The 19,305-nt window shown below is 41.1% G+C and overlaps 2 protein-coding genes across 2 annotated transcripts in view; one reads left to right on the top strand and one right to left on the bottom strand.

The window, feature by feature from the left end:
* The window catches only part of cnksr2a (connector enhancer of kinase suppressor of Ras 2a), a 51,097-nt gene extending 38,571 nt beyond the window's left edge, over positions 1 to 12,526 (top strand). Inside the window, exons 15-24 of the mRNA XM_041961464.1 lie at positions 2,454 to 2,629; positions 4,036 to 4,109; positions 4,217 to 4,288; positions 5,342 to 5,409; positions 5,622 to 5,719; positions 6,265 to 6,483; positions 7,421 to 7,562; positions 8,093 to 8,314; positions 9,046 to 9,233; positions 12,329 to 12,526. Of these exons, the coding sequence (XP_041817398.1) occupies positions 2,454 to 2,629; positions 4,036 to 4,109; positions 4,217 to 4,288; positions 5,342 to 5,409; positions 5,622 to 5,719; positions 6,265 to 6,483; positions 7,421 to 7,562; positions 8,093 to 8,314; positions 9,046 to 9,233; positions 12,329 to 12,526 (1,457 nt within the window). The remainder of the gene's footprint in view (positions 1 to 2,453; positions 2,630 to 4,035; positions 4,110 to 4,216; positions 4,289 to 5,341; positions 5,410 to 5,621; positions 5,720 to 6,264; positions 6,484 to 7,420; positions 7,563 to 8,092; positions 8,315 to 9,045; positions 9,234 to 12,328) is intronic.
* Positions 12,527 to 18,845: 6,319 nt separating this feature from the next.
* Positions 18,846 to 19,305, bottom strand: part of LOC121624244 (kelch-like protein 34) — a 1,809-nt gene continuing 1,349 nt past the window's right edge. Inside the window, exon 1 of the mRNA XM_041961891.1 lies at positions 18,846 to 19,305. This exon is cut by the window's right edge and continues 1,349 nt beyond it. Coding sequence (XP_041817825.1) covers positions 18,846 to 19,305 — 460 coding nt within the window.

Below are 19,305 nucleotides of genomic sequence, written 5' to 3'. Positions count from 1 at the left end.
TTTATTTTGTTTGAATATTGTGTCTCTTTCATTAGTATTATGGTACATAGGACTGCCACAGAACGAATATGTACTTATTAGTTAAATCTGTGATTATTTAGTTTGTGATTTGTTTGTTTGTTTTCAGGATTAGGCCTGCAACTAATGACTATAATCTATTGTTTGTATTGATTTGGGATTAATCGATTAGTGATTTTAATCCGTCAAATGGCCCATTTAAGTGACAAATGGAAGCTGGATCCTGCTAATATTTGAGTTTAGTTTTTTTCTTGATAAAAGCGGTAAATGTTTTTAATTGTTTTTAATCTAAACTGTTGTTGATCAATGTTCTGTCGGTTGACTGATTGTTTAATTGATTAATCGTTTCAAGCACTAGTTAATATTGCAGTCATATCAGTGCTGTTTTGGACATTTATTAAGGTTAATGTGAGGGTGAGATGACGCTGGTCAGACTAAGCAGTCACAGCTCCCTGTTTATTTCATGTGGTGAGATATAAATACAAAATATATTTTACAAGTTGGAAGTTTTTTATTATTATCTGCTTCAACTCGAGTCGTTTTATAGTCAGGAAAAACATCTTTCTCACATTCTGTGCAGAGGCCACTGTATTTGCATTTTGATGCATTATGATGATTTTGCAGCTTTTCATGAGTCCAGACTGGACTGCAGGCGAGGCACTTTTCAATCTGTTTGCTATAAACTGTGCACTGTGAGTCCACGTCAAGATCTGCATATAAAAAATCCAGCTATTCAGCATTTCTTTCTGTCAGACGGGCATTACTGTAAGATGAAAACTACTCATGTTTTGGTCACATTTGTAGTGTTTTTATATGTACAGCAGATCTCATTGTGAGCTGAATTCTTTCATTACTTCTTTTTGGGGAAGTTTTGTTATATTTCCTCAAAAATGCCACAGACTGTATCCCATAAATCCTTTTGCTCTTCCTCTTGTTTGGATGATTTTACTCCCTGGTATCAGGTTTCTTTGCCTCTTTGACCGAAGCTTTCTTCTCCTCTCACCACACTAACGAGGATCAACATGTTGGAAGTGATTCTTTCACTCGTTTCACCATCTGCCTTCGTGAGAAGCTCTAAAAGCTTTAGGCCCATCTGCACTTTTCTCGGGCGACAGCTTTGTTTATTTACAGCGATTAAACCAAAGTTTGAAAATGAATGAGATGATAATGATTTAGTGATATTTAAAATGCTCAGCGTTCTTATCAAAAAGCAGATGAAAGACGCCGAGCAGATGAGTTACTGGTTTAGTGCCAGCCTGAGGCCAGTCTCCATTTTCTTAAATGAATAAGTCTGTCCGAAGGGCTAAACCCAAACGGCTGATGGTATCAGGCCTCTAGTGTGGAGCTGCTGCACAGAAAATGAATTGATCAACACGTCCTCATACCTGAATGACTCAGTAGGTCGATAGTCATTGACTCCCAAAATGACATATTTGACTGTTGAGAGCACCTGTGACAGGCGTACCAGATCATCACCTGGTTAACGTTGTGAAATGGTCGGGTTTGCTCAGATTTATCATCAAAAGTACTTGGTTCAGTTGAGGAAATTGTCATGGTTTTGGTCAAAAACATGACTGTTACATACGTGACATAACTAAAGTACCTAACATAAGTTAAAATGGGTCAAAGTTTGACCGATCCACTTCATACTTCATACATACTTCAGACTTCATACTTTGCTCCCGTCTTTATTACTATGACCACTAGAGGTCGCCGCCTAACAGCGTACAGAAAGGTAAATGTGTGTCGTAACAACCTGTTTGCGCAGACGGACTATGCTGCCGTTTTTCTGGTGAGGACAAGCTGGAGCTGTAAATAAAAGAAGTTCTCGTTTGTACATTTTCAGGATGTATAGTTTCCTTGATATCAGGCTATATAACCTGTTAATTGTCTGCGAAGTCTCTGTAGGCTTCAAAGCATTTCAGGCTGCACATTTTCTTTCGCTTTAGTTTTCTTGTGTCTGGCACTGTGGAGGAAGTTGTTCCGTTTAGAGATTTTACCGAGCGCTGCACTTTCCGCTGCCGCGGAAATTCAGGGAATATTGAATTGTGTTCTTTTAAAGTTGTAAGACTTTTGATACGGCAAAATAAAAGTTTCTTGGCGACCCTCAACTGGGAGCCAAGTTTCTCCAGTAATCTCTAATGAGGAGCCTGCTGTGAAAAATGTTACAGGGCTTTTATGCCAGAAGGAAAAAAAAGGCAATTTTTATTAAACACCTCTTACCTTGCTGCAGTGCAGCAGCGCTCTGTCACATCCAGAGGCCGAACTCTTGCCAAGAATAATTGCTCCATTAGGATGTGGCATTTTGTGAATGCTTTTATTCACCCTACTATGAAAGAGTGAGCACTTACAAGCAGCATTAGTACTATGCTCTACTGTTTGACCGTTTTTCTTGCTTTCAGCTGTCTCTCAGTTGTGTGATTTACGTTCTCCAGGACGCAGTTTGGCCTCCCTCAGCCGGAGGCGTGTGTCCTGCAAGGCGCTGGGCAGAGGAGACTGCGAGGGCTGGCTGTGGAGAAAGAGAGATGCGAAGGGTTACTTTTCCCAGAAATGGAAGAAGTACTGGTTTGTGCTGAAGGACAACTGCCTGTACTGGTACATCAATGAGGAGGCGAGTCTCCTTTTATGCTTGACCTTTCCTCCTCCAGCCTCCTGCCTGAGTGTTTACTGACAATAGGTGCTGAAAAAGTATTTCAAATGCCAGTTTCCCAAAAATTCCAACATATTTCATACTGTTAAATAAAATGGGGTCTGAAACAAATGATGAAATTTGTCATAATCTGTACGAGCTGTAACTTCACAAGAGCTATGCAAGTTTTTGAAATAGCTGCTGTTAGTGCTGCTCGGCTCAAAGGGAGGGAACACTGTGTTGAAGTTACCCTGAAGTCAAGCTTTATGCTTCAATTTCACAGCAACGGATGAATCATGAATATTTTGCCTTGTAGTAGTAAAGATTTCACCCTGATTTAAGCTAAAATTTTGGTAAAGTTTAACTTCTCTGAAGACTTGGATATGCTACAAAGTCCAAGGAGAACTTCATGGTTTTTAGCCGTGCCGGCAGCGTAGCTTTAGAGATGCTGGTCGGTTGGTGAGTCCATCACTTTGGTCCAGACTGAAATGCCTCAGATACTATTCAATGGATTGCCATGAAATTTGTTGTTAATATCCACATTGTCCTCAGGATGAATCCTAATAACTTTCACCTGACTTTTTATCTGTCCCCACCATAAGGTTGATATCTGTGAATTTTAGTGGGTCAGCTTTGGTTTATCAGCAAATTCCCGCAAGCTAATGACATTTCCATATGCCTCTACTTTGTATTAAGAGCTAATAAGCAAATATTAGAAGATAATGACCATGGTAATCATTACACAGCATGCCTCCATTAGCTTTGAGCCTGTTAAGATGCTGTTAGCGTTTAGCTCAAGCACCGTGTAGCTAGCATGAGTAGCACGAACACATGATAAATGGGACACTATCTGTGCTTAATACAGCCTCACACATGTTAAACTTAGCGAACAAACTTAACATCACAGCCAGGAATGTTAGGGTTTGGGTTAGAGACAACGTTTTTTTTCCAGCTTGGCGAAGTCATGACCCGCCCCAATCTGGCTGATTGGCTAGTGCTCGTTGCCTTCATTGGTTGGGTTGGGAAATCAAGGTAAGCCATGCCTTTACCACCCAGGGAAAATAGCTCTTCAGGGCATGGGGTTGGCCCGAAAGGTTTCGCTATGATTGAATGATCTCGGAACCGTTGCGACTCGGATGTAGGTCCCTCTTTAGCCAAAATGGTTGTTTCTGTGTTTACTTTTGGTTGGACTTCATAGTTTGAAATATTGCATGTAAAACTCATATTTATTTGGAAAGTACGAGGCCCTCAGAGTCACAATTGCCACATTTATGGGAAATACACCAGACTGGAATAATCCAACATTTTTTATTAGCCTTTGCAACTTCACATTAGCTAATTATTTATCTTCCCCTTGATGTTTTTTCTTTATTTCTCTGTCTGTTCAGGATGAGAAGGCAGAGGGTTTTGTCAGTCTTCCAGAGTTTAAGATCGACCGGGCGAGTGAATGTCGCAAGAAGTAGTAAGTGCTTTATGTGTATATACTTGTACATGTGCGGTTTACATGTTCTTCTGAATAAATATTTGCCTGAAAAAATAACTCCCTCTGTTCCCCTCGTGTCTCTCTAGTGCTTTCAAAGCATGTCACCCCAAGGTCAAGAGTTTCTACTTTGCAGCAGATGGAGTGGATGACATGAACAGGTAAATCAGCATGTGCTAAACACAGCTGAAGGTTATGCAGAAAGGCGAGCTCCCTGTTGGGTGGTAAGAGTGCAGCTTCCTGTTCGCTATCCCCAAAGCAGAAAATAAATCCGCATTTTATCTCATAATAAAAAGAAGGCCTGTTTTTATTTGCCAAGTGATGCATGAAAACCGTAATTTGCAAGATATACACACAGCGGTTCCAGTTTCGACCTCTGCAGTGGCTCTCCAAATTGTGTTGTAATTTACATAATCATCCCCTAACTACAGAAAGGATTTTGTTAATAATACCACTTGTTTCCAATGAAATGAAAATAATATTTTACCAAATTCATGTAATTGGTTGAATTGCAGTGGAAAAGAGAAGAATATTACCCCACGTAGAGATTATTTGTACTGCTTTTTGTGAGAAATAAAAACCTTTCTAAATTACATACTAAGGAACAGTTTTGGAAATATGCTTCTTCACTTTCTTGCCAAGTTAAATGAGAAGAAGCAGCTGGTCATTATATATTAGCTTAGCATAAAGCAGGAAGAAACAACTAGCTAACCTCAGTTCTGAAGAAGATATTTGTTACTTAGTGAGCTTTAGAGGAGCTGGTAGGGAGACTTTGTTCCCTTTATATAGAGTCAGGCTAGGCTAGCCGTCTAGATGCTATGCTAAGCTAAAGTAAGCTAGTCATTGCCTGGCTCCTGGCTTCTTTTGATCTAGAAAACTGTCCTCAAGTGATGTCACTCGAGTCAGCATCAGTTGGGGCTGAAGACTACAAGTGTGAAAACGTTTTTAAGTGTCCATGTTGACTCTGACAGTGTTATAAGAGTGTTTTGATAATTCTCCTAATTAAAGTACTCTATCTGAAATCCAGATATTTTCCTCTTCACGTGTTTGGTTGTGTTCAGTGTCGGTTTGGTCGTGATGTCTGGAGGGTGTTTGTGGTTAATCTGTCACACTATCTGTATTCCTTCTTTATTTCCCCTCCTGTTTTTGTTTGTGTCATTAATGCATTAATCTGAACCTGAACTTCCTTCCGGGCGTTCCTGCCCTTCTGTTAGATGGCTGAGTCGTCTCAACATGGCCGCCGTGGGCTACGCCGAGCGAGAGAGGATACGCCAGGAGCAGGGTGAGGGTTCATTCAGTGACTTGCTGAGGGGAACTACAGCAGGCGGTTGCTGAAAGATGATGTTTTCAAGTACAAAACACACTAATGCTTCTTTTCTTTTTAGACTTACAGTGCTATATCTGTATAGTATTCCTAGATATAAAGATGGATGGATGGATGGATCTGGGTGGATGGATGCTGTTTCTGACCGTCTGTGTGTGGGTTTCCTGCAGATTACTGGAGTGAGAGTGAACATGAGGATGACACCACCTCCAGCCCCAAACAGGACAGTCCCCCACCTCCATACGATACCTACCCACGGCCTCCATCCGTGAGTCACGCACACATGACTGTACTACACACTCATATAAAGTACATGCTGTACTTGAAAGCAGTCCATTTTAACAGCTACAGTTGTTGCCAGTTTAGCCTACAGGCAGCGGTGGGGCTAAAATTGGTATAATTGATGCTATAATTGGCCCTCCTGCTGCTTTGCTCCACATCAAATGTCTTTGTCTTTGGGCTCGTACGTTTCAGCCTGGGATAAATGAAAAGCTAAAACAACAACTGCTACACCTTTTAAGATAAGTTGTTAAGATAATAATGCTTGAAAGTCCTTGCTATAAGGAGTCTTTGGTGTTATTACAAACACTCACATGCACTCGTTTCCACTCACGTCCAAACACTAATTTCTTCCTCTCTGTCCTCATGTCTTTGACTTTCTCTCTGCCTATTCAGTCATCACCCTGCCTCCTTGGAAGTCATCTTGCCGCCTCGCTTGATTGAAATCCTTTTTTGAAGTGTGTCATCACAGTTGAATGAGACCAGCCGATAATTGACGCGAGCTGGATTTTCACTCTTTCCTCTCTCTGTCAGATGAGTGCCTACTTGGAAGGCCGGACCACTCGACTGTCTTCGACGGAGACGTCTCGGTCTCGCTCTTCCCAGGAGGACTTCCTCTGTGGCGAGCCCCCCGCGGTGGCTGCAGAGCCGCAGTACCATCCGGGTCCGCTAGGGGGAGGCACCACACACAGTGGGAGAAAGCCAGGGGGCAGCAGCAGCAGCGATGTGCAGTACAGATGCGATCCTGTAGAGGTGTGTGTCCAAAGCACAACAACCAAAGGCCTGATTTCCATGATTTTTTCTGTGAACATTTATGTATGACTGCATGTCTTTTCCCTTAGCGCCACCAACAGGCCACATTTTTATAGCTGTTCACAAAAGTTGAAATATAGCTGGTTTGTTACCTCATTCATGTTCTCCAGAGAATGAAAACTATATTTATTTGCGTTCTTGGCGAGAGTTAAATGACAAGATCAATTAGTCCAGCCAGGAGAGAACTAGCTTAGCTTAGCTTAGCAAAAAGCCTGGACACAGGGGGAAACAGCTTGCCTGGTTTGGTTGAACAGTAACAAAATTAAACTGCCAGCACCTCCAGCATGTTCCTCAAAATGTCAAACTATTCTTTAATGAGTAATTTAGAATGGTCTCAAAGACATATTTCTCTCAAAAAACAGTAAAAATGATTCTTAATTCAGCCTATTACATGGTTATATTTTTCTTTCTCTCTGGGGTTGTTTTGAGGCTAAAATGTCATGATGTAAATGTCACATAGCTGATTTCTTTCATCCTTCCAGTGGGGACTTTAACCAGTGGGATTTTAATTACCATAGAAATCATTTTAATGGATTTTGTTCCAGCACAACCCACAGGACAAATTTTACTGAGGACTCTGAGTTGGACAAAGCCTCAGTATGTTTGTCCCTCCAAAACTTTTGTAGTGTTGGTTGCAGTAAATATTTAAACCTTGAGGGGCCACTGACAGGTCTCCATATGTTTTATTTATTTATTATTTTACGATTGAAATTCACCAAATCCAGAAGTTTGGGAGAGGAGTTTTTAAAATGCATACAGATCACCTCTGGTCAGTTGGAAAAACTCCCAAAAACATGAATGAATGAATGAATGAATGAAGGAATAATGTTGCTGAAAAAATATTTACTGGATTTCTCTCGGTTGCTGTTACCTGTAGTACCGGTCTAGTCCCGCGGGGGGCAGCAGTGAGACGGGATCTCCGGGCCGCTCTTCTTCATCTCAGAGACGTTCTTGGCAGGACCTGATCGAGACACCACTGACCGAGGCTGGACTGCATTACCTACAAACTGGACCACTAGGTAACACACAAATAAACCTAGTGCTTCAAGGGTTCAACCTGTTGATGAATGTCTCATTTTTAGATAAAACGCTTGAACTGATGCTGTTAGAGGGTGATGGAGCCTCTGTTAATGCCCCTCATGTATCACCATTATATTCAGGTCACATCCAAAACATCCAAAAAATAATCTGCAATGTTCTGAAAACTGAGAAGGTTAAGCAACTTTTACCGCTGTTCTGAAGGTGTTTCCAGAATCCTCAAAGTCTCCTTTGACCATCTGGAAGAAAAAATATTCTCCTCGCTGCATGTTATAAAAGATTTTTATGAAATATCCCAAGGTCCCAAGTTGCTCAGGGGGCTACACATTCTGCACCAAATATATAAGTACACTATACTGTATAAGTAAACTGCTGGAGAGGTTTAGGTTGGCTATTGAATGTGTTTTGGTGTTTTATTTGTACATATGTGTTATATGTGTGCGGCACTTTCTTTTAAACCTAAGTGATGTAATGTTTTCATCCCTTGTCTTATGTCTTCTTATCGCCACAGAGGACGCGGTCTTTGCTGAGCCCAGTCCCGGTGGGACTATGATGGCCGGAGCCGTTTACACTCTTCCTGCGCAGAGGAATGTCCCGTTGCCCGTGGCGATGCAGAGGCTGATTCCTATGGCAACCCAGGGAGGGAAACCCCGCAGCTTCACACTGCCACGAGACAGCAACCTACACACACTCCTCACGCCCCCTGCGAAAGAAGAACAGCAAACACGCAACGGTGAGTGTGGTCAGGATCATACATGTACAGCGAAACACATGCAAGGGGAGAAAGAGCACAAAGCAAACATGAAGTGTTATTACGTGTGGGCGTGTGGACGTTAGGTAACAGCAGAAAGGAAAAATGTGTCTCACATTGAACGACAGCCACCAGAGACCAAAAAAAAAAAAAAAGATTTATTTTTAAGGTGAAGACGTTGACGTCAGTACATGTGCCAGAAATAAAAACGCTCTCAGGCAGACACATTTCCATTTCTACTGGGCAAGACACACTCCAGTCATACACGGATCTAATGAGGCTAATGACACAACGCTGCACTTGTTGCCAAGGTGAGCCCAGCAGTGTACAAAAGGAAGAGTGAAACAGAAAGCAAGAGAGAGTAAAAGAGACAGTAACAATAAAATATAATAATCATGTGAATGCTCTTTCAATTCGTCAAGCAGAGGAAATAAACCTGCCACAGAGGAGAGACATTCCTGAGGCTGGAGGGAGAGAGAGAGAACGGGATTTTATCATCATTAATAATCTTTCTATGACGAATAGAAGTCATTATGTGATAGTGAAATGTTGAGGTGTGTTTTACTGTCCTCCAGTGGTTGCTGTGAGACATAACTAATCAGGTTGCTGACAGCTCTTCAGCCTTTAACTTCAAATCTTATGAGTGTTGAGTGAAGGAGGGTTTAAATCACCGTTAAGTGGGCGACTCTGTCTTTCTGTCTGACTGTGTGAAGGCGGCAGCGAGGGCGCGTCCCTCGGCGACCTGTTTCGGGCATGCGAGCAGGGCGGGGTGTGTCCTCTAGGCCGCGGGTCTGAGGGCAAAGACCAATCAGAGTTCAGGCAGTCCTTCCTCCGACGGGCCGCCGACCCTCAGCTCAACGATCGTCTGCACCGCCTCCGCATACTGACGTCCACGCTGAAGGTTGGTTCACACATGAATACACACACGTGCAGGAAATATAAGGGTTTGAACATGCACACACAAACACACATAAAATGAATACATGAATGTCATGCACACATAAAAAAGCTGGTACACCGAGGCAAGAATTAAAGGACATTTTTGGTCCTTAAACTATATTTTTTATTGTGAATAAACACCTTTTCTTGAATGGTTTGTTTTATATTAAAGTTATAATCCTTAAGACCTCTGTCCTGGTGACTCAAAGTGCAGTTTAAAACTACAGCAAACTCTTGTTGAGCAGCTGCTTTGTTTGAAATCTAGCATAAGAGCAGCAGGTGTTTCTCTTTACAGTGCAGCCAAACAAATTCATGTTGTTTGAATACTGAAGTCGGTCAAAAATAATCGCAACCGCGATCTGATTTCATGCTGCACACAACAGCAGAGCATAGCAACAGGAGGAAGAGTTGAAGGTGTGGCTGCTGGTTCTTGTTCCAGTACCTGCTGCAGTATTTAAGTCACAGTCACAGTATTTCACAGTTTTTTCGTAGACGCATTTCACGATGCTTCACAAAAAAAGCACTCGCAGTTGAACATTTTTAAAGTGAACTGGCAGCAGTAGGAATTGTTTGCTTTGCATTAGCAGTAAAGCTGTTATCAACGAGATAACATTGCAAATGCAAACGCTGGATTATTACTACGCTCCTGTGAATCCCTTCCCACAAGGAAGAAGTAATTAGTGAATGTAAATGCATTTAATGGCTATAGAGGAAACAATGCAGACCATAAATCGCATCAAGCACAGGATTTGGTTTAATGAAAATCTTAAGGATTACAACTTTAATTTGCAATGTTCCTCATATCTCACTCGTATCTGATCCCGCTGTTCTGCTGCAACTCCTTCAGACAAAGCTGGTGCACTTTCCCTGTTCTCTGTTCACAAGCCATTCTTTCACCCCTCAGAGTAATGAATGTCTTAGTTTGTATGAGGCTGGCATTTTCTCACTTTGCACTGCTTACATTTGCTAAACTGAAATCTCTCCGATCAAAATCCACGTTTTTACTTTACCACTCTGGATTGAAAGAATGACGTTTGTCACTGTGTATTTTTCTTGGCCTATTGGTTTATAATAATCACACCCACACATGAATGCACCCAGCCACATTAAATGTGAGCAGGGTGAAACGGATAAAACGGTACTTCTAATTATTTTTGCAGAGGGATACTTGGAAACTTTCATGTGCATTTTAGCTGTAATAAACCATGACTTTCTGACCCTGATATACACATAAACACATACACACACACACACATGCTGGAAAATGTTTGTCCTGCTAGTTTCAGTGCCATCGTCTGTCCCAGTCTGTCTCCTCGGTTTGGTTTGAGTCTTTCCTACAGAGCTTTCTCGAGCCGCCATCTGTGGCTTTGTGCTATATGAGCAGTGGTTATGTTTCTGGGCTGGGTGCCTGTGAATGGCTCTATGCTGTGGCTGTGTTTTTCTGTCTCTGGAGTTTGTATCTTTGTCTCTTCCTCCGTGTATGTGGGCGGGGATGGTCGGCGAGGGCGTTCGGGGCTTTGTCGCTTGTGCGTGTAGCTACAGTAGCTTCTTGCGAGGGTCTGTGGCTTTTGCTGGCCGTGTCTGCTGGTACCGGTTGGGTGGAGGAGCTTACATGTTTGTTCCCTGTCTGGCGTCTCTTGAAGGAATACACCAAGTTTTAGGGGGGAGTTTGGATAATGAGAGCACACAGCAGACACTAAATTCATCCATGTGACCCTGGTAGACCCTGTCCTCAATCAGGTTGTATTTGTGTGTTCAGGCAGCATCGACTTATCTGCAGCGGTTGCTGTGGAAACAGTGAAGTCATTCATGTTTTCTGTGTTTATTTAATGGATCAAAACTGAAACGAAGCTACAGCCAAGAGGTGATTTGTCCTCTTACGCCTCATAGCTACAGTGATGCAAAACTTGTCTTGTCTGTATTATATGTAGCATACGTAGCATATACTGTATATATTCAATTAATGATGATTACAAAAATGATTTGATTTGGATCAATTCAATTAGCAGAATCAGCTTCTTTAAGTATGAAGATGTTTTTAGTTAATCTGACTGTTTCAGATATTGATCCACTTCACTAAACTTCACTCATAAGACACCTTTCATGAAGTGTTGTAATGTAATAATGGCTTTATTACTTGTCAATTAATGATTTTACTTATTCTCACTGATGCTTTATAGATCAGTTATAAGCCATGACGGACAACTCAAGCCAACGAGTCTGCAGTTATAGTAAGTCATTAATAAACAGTCGTGTTTCTTAATTTCTAATGAACCATCTAGTCTGCAGTAATGTTCCTTTCCTGTGAAAACCATGTATCTCCAAAATGTCGATTTTTCATAAGCTAGGAATACCATGTTTTCTGCCAGGTGACGATGCATCTTCAGATAATTTTAGAGAAGTTTAAATAAATTATCACACGTAAGATGTGGGAGAATCTTCTCAACTCATAAAAGAACATTTATCTTGAACTAAAAAATTCCAAATCTCCAGATTTGGAGATTTTTGGAGGTTTTCAGTGGTTGTTAAATTAAAGACACGTATTAGTAAAGACTCACAGGTTTCTCACTTTCTTTCAGCAAGTAATCTTCAATTACAAATGTTAATAAAGGCTTCTTACAGCAATCCTAATGGAGACTTTTTTGTAAATATTACAAAGCTGTGAACAAATGGGTTCTGGCCCTTTTCCAGAACGAGGTCAAACAGTCTGTCGCTACTCAAAACCACCTCATTAATGGCTCATATCTAAAAAAAAAGCATTGGTAAATGATGTATTAATTACTGATAATGTTATTTATCACTAGCATCCTCACATACCATTTAGCATCAGTCAATGTAGTAGTCAGACTTTTCACATGACGTCTTAGGAAACCAGAATAATCCACCAAGAACAAATGGATGGTCTTAGCGTCTGTAACAGCGTGAAATCTCCCCCAAACTTCGTGTGTCCCCTTAAGTGTGTGTCTTGCTTCACGTGTGTCTGCGTTTAGTGGTTGAAAATGCTAAAGATCCAAAAAGTGACGGAGCCCCTCCTCTGTTTCTGCATCCCCCCCATAGGACAGGGAGGGGGAGCTAGCGCTGATTGACAGGCTGTTGGCCAATCCCCAGCTGTCGTCTGCAGAGTTCCAGGAGTGGAAAAGAGCCTATCAGGAGCTGTTCTCTCAGGAGCCAGACTCGACCGCTGAATCAGACCCCGGCCCTCCCCTCACCCCCTCGCTCTCTCACACACACTCCTACATCGAGACCCACGTCTGACGAGTGTAACACACTCACGCACGCACACACACACACGCGCTTAGGTTGCTCTCACCTGCTGATTCTGGAACGAGCTGAACAAGCTGCAGAGGGCAGTTTGGAGCATCAGGGTTGCGATCAGTGACGGACTTGGTAGGGACAGCTCGACTTCACATCCCGATACGCTTTCAGCAGCGAGCGAGTACGACATGACGCCTTCGTGGCCCCCATGTCACATCAATCTACGAGCTGGTTGGTCATGCCACTCCAGCTGGCTCGGGGGCGGATGATAAACTGACTCTTAAGTATTACATGTTAGCTTTCGTGCTCTTTAAATACTCGCCGTGGAAAACGCCATATAAAGAAGCAAACCCTGGACATCAGTTTGTTCCCCCTGACATGGACAGAGATCTCAGAATAGTATCTTCATGAGCTGCCATTAACAGTATTTCATCCTGCTTGTTGTGCCATGTTTATACTAACTGCACAGTGTCTCATAGGCAGTCTAATAGCCACAGAGTGACCCACATTGTATTCTATCAAGCCTAATACTTGATGTCTATGATGATATTTTCTGTACAGTGAGTGTTATAGCAGAGAGCCATTAGCACAGGTCTTTTTTAAATCAACTAGTCTCAGTTTCTATCTAGTTTTAGAGACTTTTGTGTGTGCTGGTTTGGTAGAATTACTGTACGTACTGTGCTGGGCTGGACCTGAAGCATGCACACTCCTGGAATAGGACCCATTTAAAGGAAAAGTCCACCCTAAAAACACTTTGACACTGGTTTCAAACAGCTAGTGAGCCCATGTTGTGGTAGTTTTTTGTTATTCTTGCACAAAACTGATGAGATGCCAGTTTCCCTGACAACTCCCAGTGATGCTGTTATTTCATTTTCACTGTCAGTATCACTTTTCCTCCTGCTGTGTCACTATAAACCAGAAGTCCTGTCATAGAAAACAATGGCTGATTCAATCAGTTTTACATTTGATATCATCTGCCTTTATTAGAATTCATTAATTCATTTCTGGGCCTAAACAGTTCTTTTAAATCACTTTGATGGAAACATGAAACATCTTCTGTTGAATATTATAATGCACAACATTTCATGATTGTTTTTTATTATTATTTCATCTCCGTAAGAACAGCTCATGTTCAAACAAGGCCTCCATAAGGCCTCAAAGCCCTGCAATATCTTTTATTACATCCTCAATCCCATGATACCACATAAAGAAGTGGTTCACATTCTTTAAGAAGAATACTGTTCCTGTATGTACATTGAGAGTTTCCCCTGTTCATAATGGCTGCAAAGAGATCCACCCTTTAAGTCATTTCAGTCAAAGAGATGGACAAAACAGATGGTAACTTTGATAAAAACACCAATTTGACTCGTCTAACTCAGACTGCAGAAGCCTCATATTAACCTCAGCAGACCCTCATAATGCAACCGACCCATCATATCCTCTAACAAAGGGTCTGTGGAGGTAACATTTCCAAAATATTCAACTCTAAGAAAAGAGGAAAATAAACTCTGTCAACAAACTGTGTTGACTGGCAGTGGTTTTCCAAAGTGAGAGAGTCCATGTAGTAACATCCTTTATCCAATCATGTGATCACAAAGTGGTGAACCTCGCTCCATCCTCACTTGTGAGCGACTGAGCCATTTCACACCTTTCCCAGTCTTTTGTTGCTCCGACTTGTTTGAAGCGTGTTGCTGCATCAGATTCAGATTAAGCAGATATTTACAAAAATCAATGAAGCTGATGAGGTGAAACATTAAATAAATTGACTTTGTGCTGTTTTCAATTGAGTATGAGTCAAAAAAGGAAATCAGCAAATTATCACATTCTGTTTTATGCATGTTTTACTCAGTGTGCAATTTTTTTTCAAATCAAGGTTTAATATGAGTCAACAACAGTTGGTAAAGTCTGTGAAAGGTTGTTCTGGTCGCCATAAAACAACAAGAAACACACACAAAAAACCTCCTGAAACTTTGTGAACATAGCAGATTATCTTTTATATAACGGTATAAAAGTTTCTAAGGGTGGATTTTTCCTCAGAGGCTCTTCATGTCCTGCATGCCACATAGAGAATATGAGGATATTTGCATAAGACTTGAAATATGGATCTAATAAAAATATATTAGTTTGTTATTTGTACGCTGCTGGCAAATGACTTAATACTCAGAGACACTGCACAAAAACTATGAAAGCAATCGTGCACACGAACACACACACAAAGACATGCACACACGCTAATGAACAACAATAAACACTGTTTGAATGCTCTTTCTATGCTGCTGCCCGTGGTTGGTTGTAGTAGCATGTCTTTGCTGTAGATAAACACAATATTCCTTTTCTGTTTTTGTGTTTGAAATCTCTAGATACAGTACATCTCTCTTTATAGAGTGCAAACTAAGTGTCTTGGATAATGTTCTCTAATTCTATCAGGTTTATTTTGGACAGTTGAGTAAAGATTGTTTAATGTTCAATCTATGAATTATGGTAAAATAACAGTATTTATTAACGTGATCATTCTGCGTGTGCTGTCGGAAGGAGAGGGTGGATCAATAAAGCGTGGTCGTTTGGATGAAGGTGTGTTTGTGGTTTGTTTTCGTTTCGGCGGACGATGAGAAAGGAGAGGAGGCCGACAGGATGTAGGGAGGGATGATGAGCACCGATAACAGCTGCTGCATCGTCTGTCAACACGGGAGGTAGAGAGAGGGAGTCCGTGACAAACCAACAGAGATCTTCTGGTTTAGTAACTCAACTCTGCTCCTCCTCCCACCTGACCAATCAGAATCCCTGCTCATCTCCATCTCTGCTGCAATCACAGCTGAGCAAAAGCTCCTGCAGGAGGGCTGATCTGACACCAGCAGCTGGTTTCAGCTGATGTTCTGTTGCTAGAGACACGGTCCTGTAGCAGTTCCAGTTTGAGAGACATCAGGTTCATTTCCATCGACTGTTTTTCGTGCATATTTTAAAATTGCACGGAGTGGGTGGACATGCACACTGATTTGAATTTTCTTTTGCAGCTTTTTGGAAATTTGACTAAAATTTGCATTGCATGTGAATGAGAACCTGGCTACTTTATATAATATTGTACAACAAATTCTCCGCTAGGGATTACAAATAAGAAGAGGATGGGATATTATAAACATAAATCAGGCCAAAGGTATTTTAAAAGTGAGCTAGTACAGTGACAAAGAATATCACCAGTAAAAGATCAACATAAAGTCTCCACAAAAACACTATTATTAATCTATACACAAGAGTACAAGTAAAAAGGTACACAGTAACGGTTAGCACTTTACGCCATTCATGCAGATTTGACAGTTGTGTTTATTTGCCTGAAACTGTCAACAGACCAACTAGCTTGCCAGCTAGCTAGCATCAGTTAGCTGTAAGATAGCTAGCAACAGACTCGCCAACTTTGTTAGCAGTTGTCTCTAAAAATTCACATCAGTCTGCACACACAGGCAGGTAGTACGGCTAGCATGGTTAGCACTTAACTGGCTCGTCTAAGAGCAAATCTACATTACTGTACATGTAAGGCCTACTGATAACACACTCTACACTGACGATATCAACTATTTGTTTGAGCAGAAAAGGATGAAATGAAATGTAAAGAGATGATAACTCAATGTCAGGTCAACATCAGTTAATCTGAGATTACAGGATAAACATTATTATCTAAATAATATAACACATTTGCAACATTATGTCTTATTTTATATTAGCTGCTCGTCCAGAAATGTTCACAAAATATGATGAACCAGGTCATAAAAGAGCAGAAATATTTAGCTAGACATTAATGTTGGATGCTGCTTTGTTCTAATGACTCGGGTTATTTGAATGGAGATAAAGTAAAAAGACACCACCAGAGCTAATCACGGTCATAATTCAGCTTTATTGGCTCTCAATTGTATGAATGCATGATCATTTTCAGATTTTTTTCAGTGGTTCTTGATCAGAATTCATAATACATATTCATGACTTCTTGATAATTACCAATTGGAATGTTTAATTGTGACTTGCTGCACAAATCGTTTTTAAATTCCAACAATAACTGGCAACTGAAAGGTCTGCGCACCATGATTTGCATAGAAAGTATTTCAATGTGCTTGTTTGTGTAACTTTCAAAGTTATTACTCGAGTTGAGCAAATTTTTTTTTCATTGACAGGAATCACTACTGGATAAAATGAGACTGACGCCCAATTAATTAATTTTGAATTCAACGTTGTCTTCAAACATAAAACATGTTGAATAAATAACAATTACGCAGACAGCACAAGTTGGCATTCAGGACTAAAATGGAAGTAGATACAAGCACAAAAGTACATGAATAATGAACTCCTGCAGGATACCGAGCTATTACCCACAAATCATGCATATCATAACATCATGATTTCCTGCTAAGGCTTTTTCTACTCTGCAGCTTCAACCTGCTACGTCCATTTGGTTGTCAGATGGAAGAGGGTGAAACAGGACACAAAAAAGGTCACTCAATATCGCTGGTTTGCTTCTATTTCTATATCTATCTTATAGAAGACTTAAATCATTCATCGCTAGTCAATAAGCAGGAATGTCACATGCATGGAACTTCTATCTACAACCTCCATAAAATATTAAGCTTATCCTTTCTGTTGTTTTTATTTCAAAGATGTCCTCCTCCACCTTCATCACCTTATCTCCTGTTTTGACCTCTTCTCTATTCCCTCGCATGTGCGATAGCCTCCTCCGCAGCCTCTTCCTAAGAAATTCATCCCTGCAGGAATTACCTTCTTCCTACTAAATCTCTTTACCTCTCCTCTGCCTGCTCTCCAAATCCTTTTTATGTCTCTCCTCGGCTCTTGTTTTGTTTTTCCTCTCACAGCATTGCCACATTCGATCATTCATAAAACACCCTGTATCTAACTTTTCACTGGTTGCTTGTCACTTATGGTGATCCAGGACTTAAAGCTTGTTCTACTGGCATTGTAATTAGCTTCCAGTAGCTATATCCGCTAAATATCTTAAAGTGAGCATAGTAAAAAGATATAGCAGCAGTGTTTGGTTACATCTTTTTCTCTGTCCTTTCCAACAATCTGTCAGTGCGACTGATCAGACACTTAAAACTAAAAAACGTATTCTCTTTAATTACAACCAGGAGACGGTTAGCTTAGCGCAGCATAAAGACAGGGAAAATGGCTAGCTTGGCTGTAACGGAAAAATATGCCTAAAGATACATCTTCAGATCTCTAATTAACACATTTGATGTTGTTTGTTTAATTTGTACAAAAACAGACCGGAAAAAAAAACATGTTGGGTTTTACTTGATGCACTGCCTGATGCTAATTTAGGCTAACCATCCCCATTCTAGCCCCGTTCTATGTAGCACACAGATATGAGAGTACTATTGATCTTCTCATTTTAAAAAAAATGAGAATGTGTATCCTAAGATGTTGAACTACATGTATAAGAAGTAGTAGAGTAGTTTAGCTTAGCATGAAAACCAGAAAACTAGGGAAAACAGCTAGCTTAAGGCTGTGTCTAAAAGGAAAAACAGCTTCCAGATGCCTCATGCCTTTTATGTTGTTTTATACAAAAACTAGCCTCTAAAAATGAAAAATTTTACTTGATTTATTGCCCTATGCTAATTTAGGCTAACCATGTCCCCCTTCTAGCTTCATATTTAGCACACAGATATGAGAGTGCAATCTATCCTCTCATTTACCTCTAAACAAAAATGAGAATGTACGTCCTAAGATGTTGAACTACAACCGTAAGAAGTAGTGGAGAAGCTTAGCTTAGCATGATGACTAGAAAACTAGGGAAAACTGCAAACCTGGCTCTGTCCAGAGATAACCAAATCTGCATATAAACACCTGTGAAGCTCACTAATTAACAGGTTAGATATGATCTGTGTAATCGTACAAACACCAGTGTTGAAGTTGTACAGGAGGTCATGTGATTTATGCTATGCAAAGCTAGCCGTCATCTGGTGTTGGCTTTATATTAAACAGGTGTGTTGATGCGCATTTCCTAAAATGTCAAACTATATTTTAAATTTTACTATATTTTCCTAAATATCCTGAAATAAAAAACACAAGACAATAAAAGTGGCAAAGCTGTCCATGGTGAGGCTTAGTGATTTCCTCCTCTTTTTTCTTTTTTGTGGCTGAAACCCGATTTAAGTTCCTTCAACATAACCGTTGTCTATATGACAAACACATTAAAACTGAGGGTACAATTCACCATACACCATCATTTTGTGCTCTGTTTCAGTGTTTGAGACTATGCTGCACCTACAAGTGAAATTGTGTCACTCTCATGATAAAATGTTCTTACACAGTGTGCCGTTCAGTCGGGCAGGGGCAGCAGAGTGCACTCAGTCCCGGTGAGAGGTCTGGGGAGCTGGCAGATCTCTCTCCAGCGATCTTTCTTTGTGTCGTACTCCAACACGTTCTTGACTATCACTTCCTGTCCGTCGCTCCATCGTCTGCCTCCAAACACCAGCAGATTCCCAGACGGCGTTGACACCATGCCGTAGTTGAAGGAGCCAGTGAGAAGCGGTCGTAGGCGGGTCCAGTGGTCTGAATGCGAATCGTACTGTTCAATATCGCAGAAAGGCTCGTACATTCCCAACAGGGCGTAGATGTGGCCGTGGGCGGTCGCAAGGCGGTGACTGAACCTGGCGATGGACATGGACGCTCGCTTCTCCCAGACTCTGCCTTTCAGGTCCCAACATAGGACTTCTCTGCTGCTCTCTCTGTGGTCATCCTGGTTATCGCCGTGGTTATTGCCACGGATGCTGCCCTGG

The sequence above is a fragment of the Chelmon rostratus genome, chromosome 20 (genome assembly GCF_017976325.1).
Source record: "Chelmon rostratus isolate fCheRos1 chromosome 20, fCheRos1.pri, whole genome shotgun sequence".
Lineage (NCBI taxonomy): Eukaryota > Metazoa > Chordata > Actinopteri > Chaetodontiformes > Chaetodontidae > Chelmon > Chelmon rostratus.
This window is presented reverse-complemented; position numbering and strand designations above follow the sequence as displayed.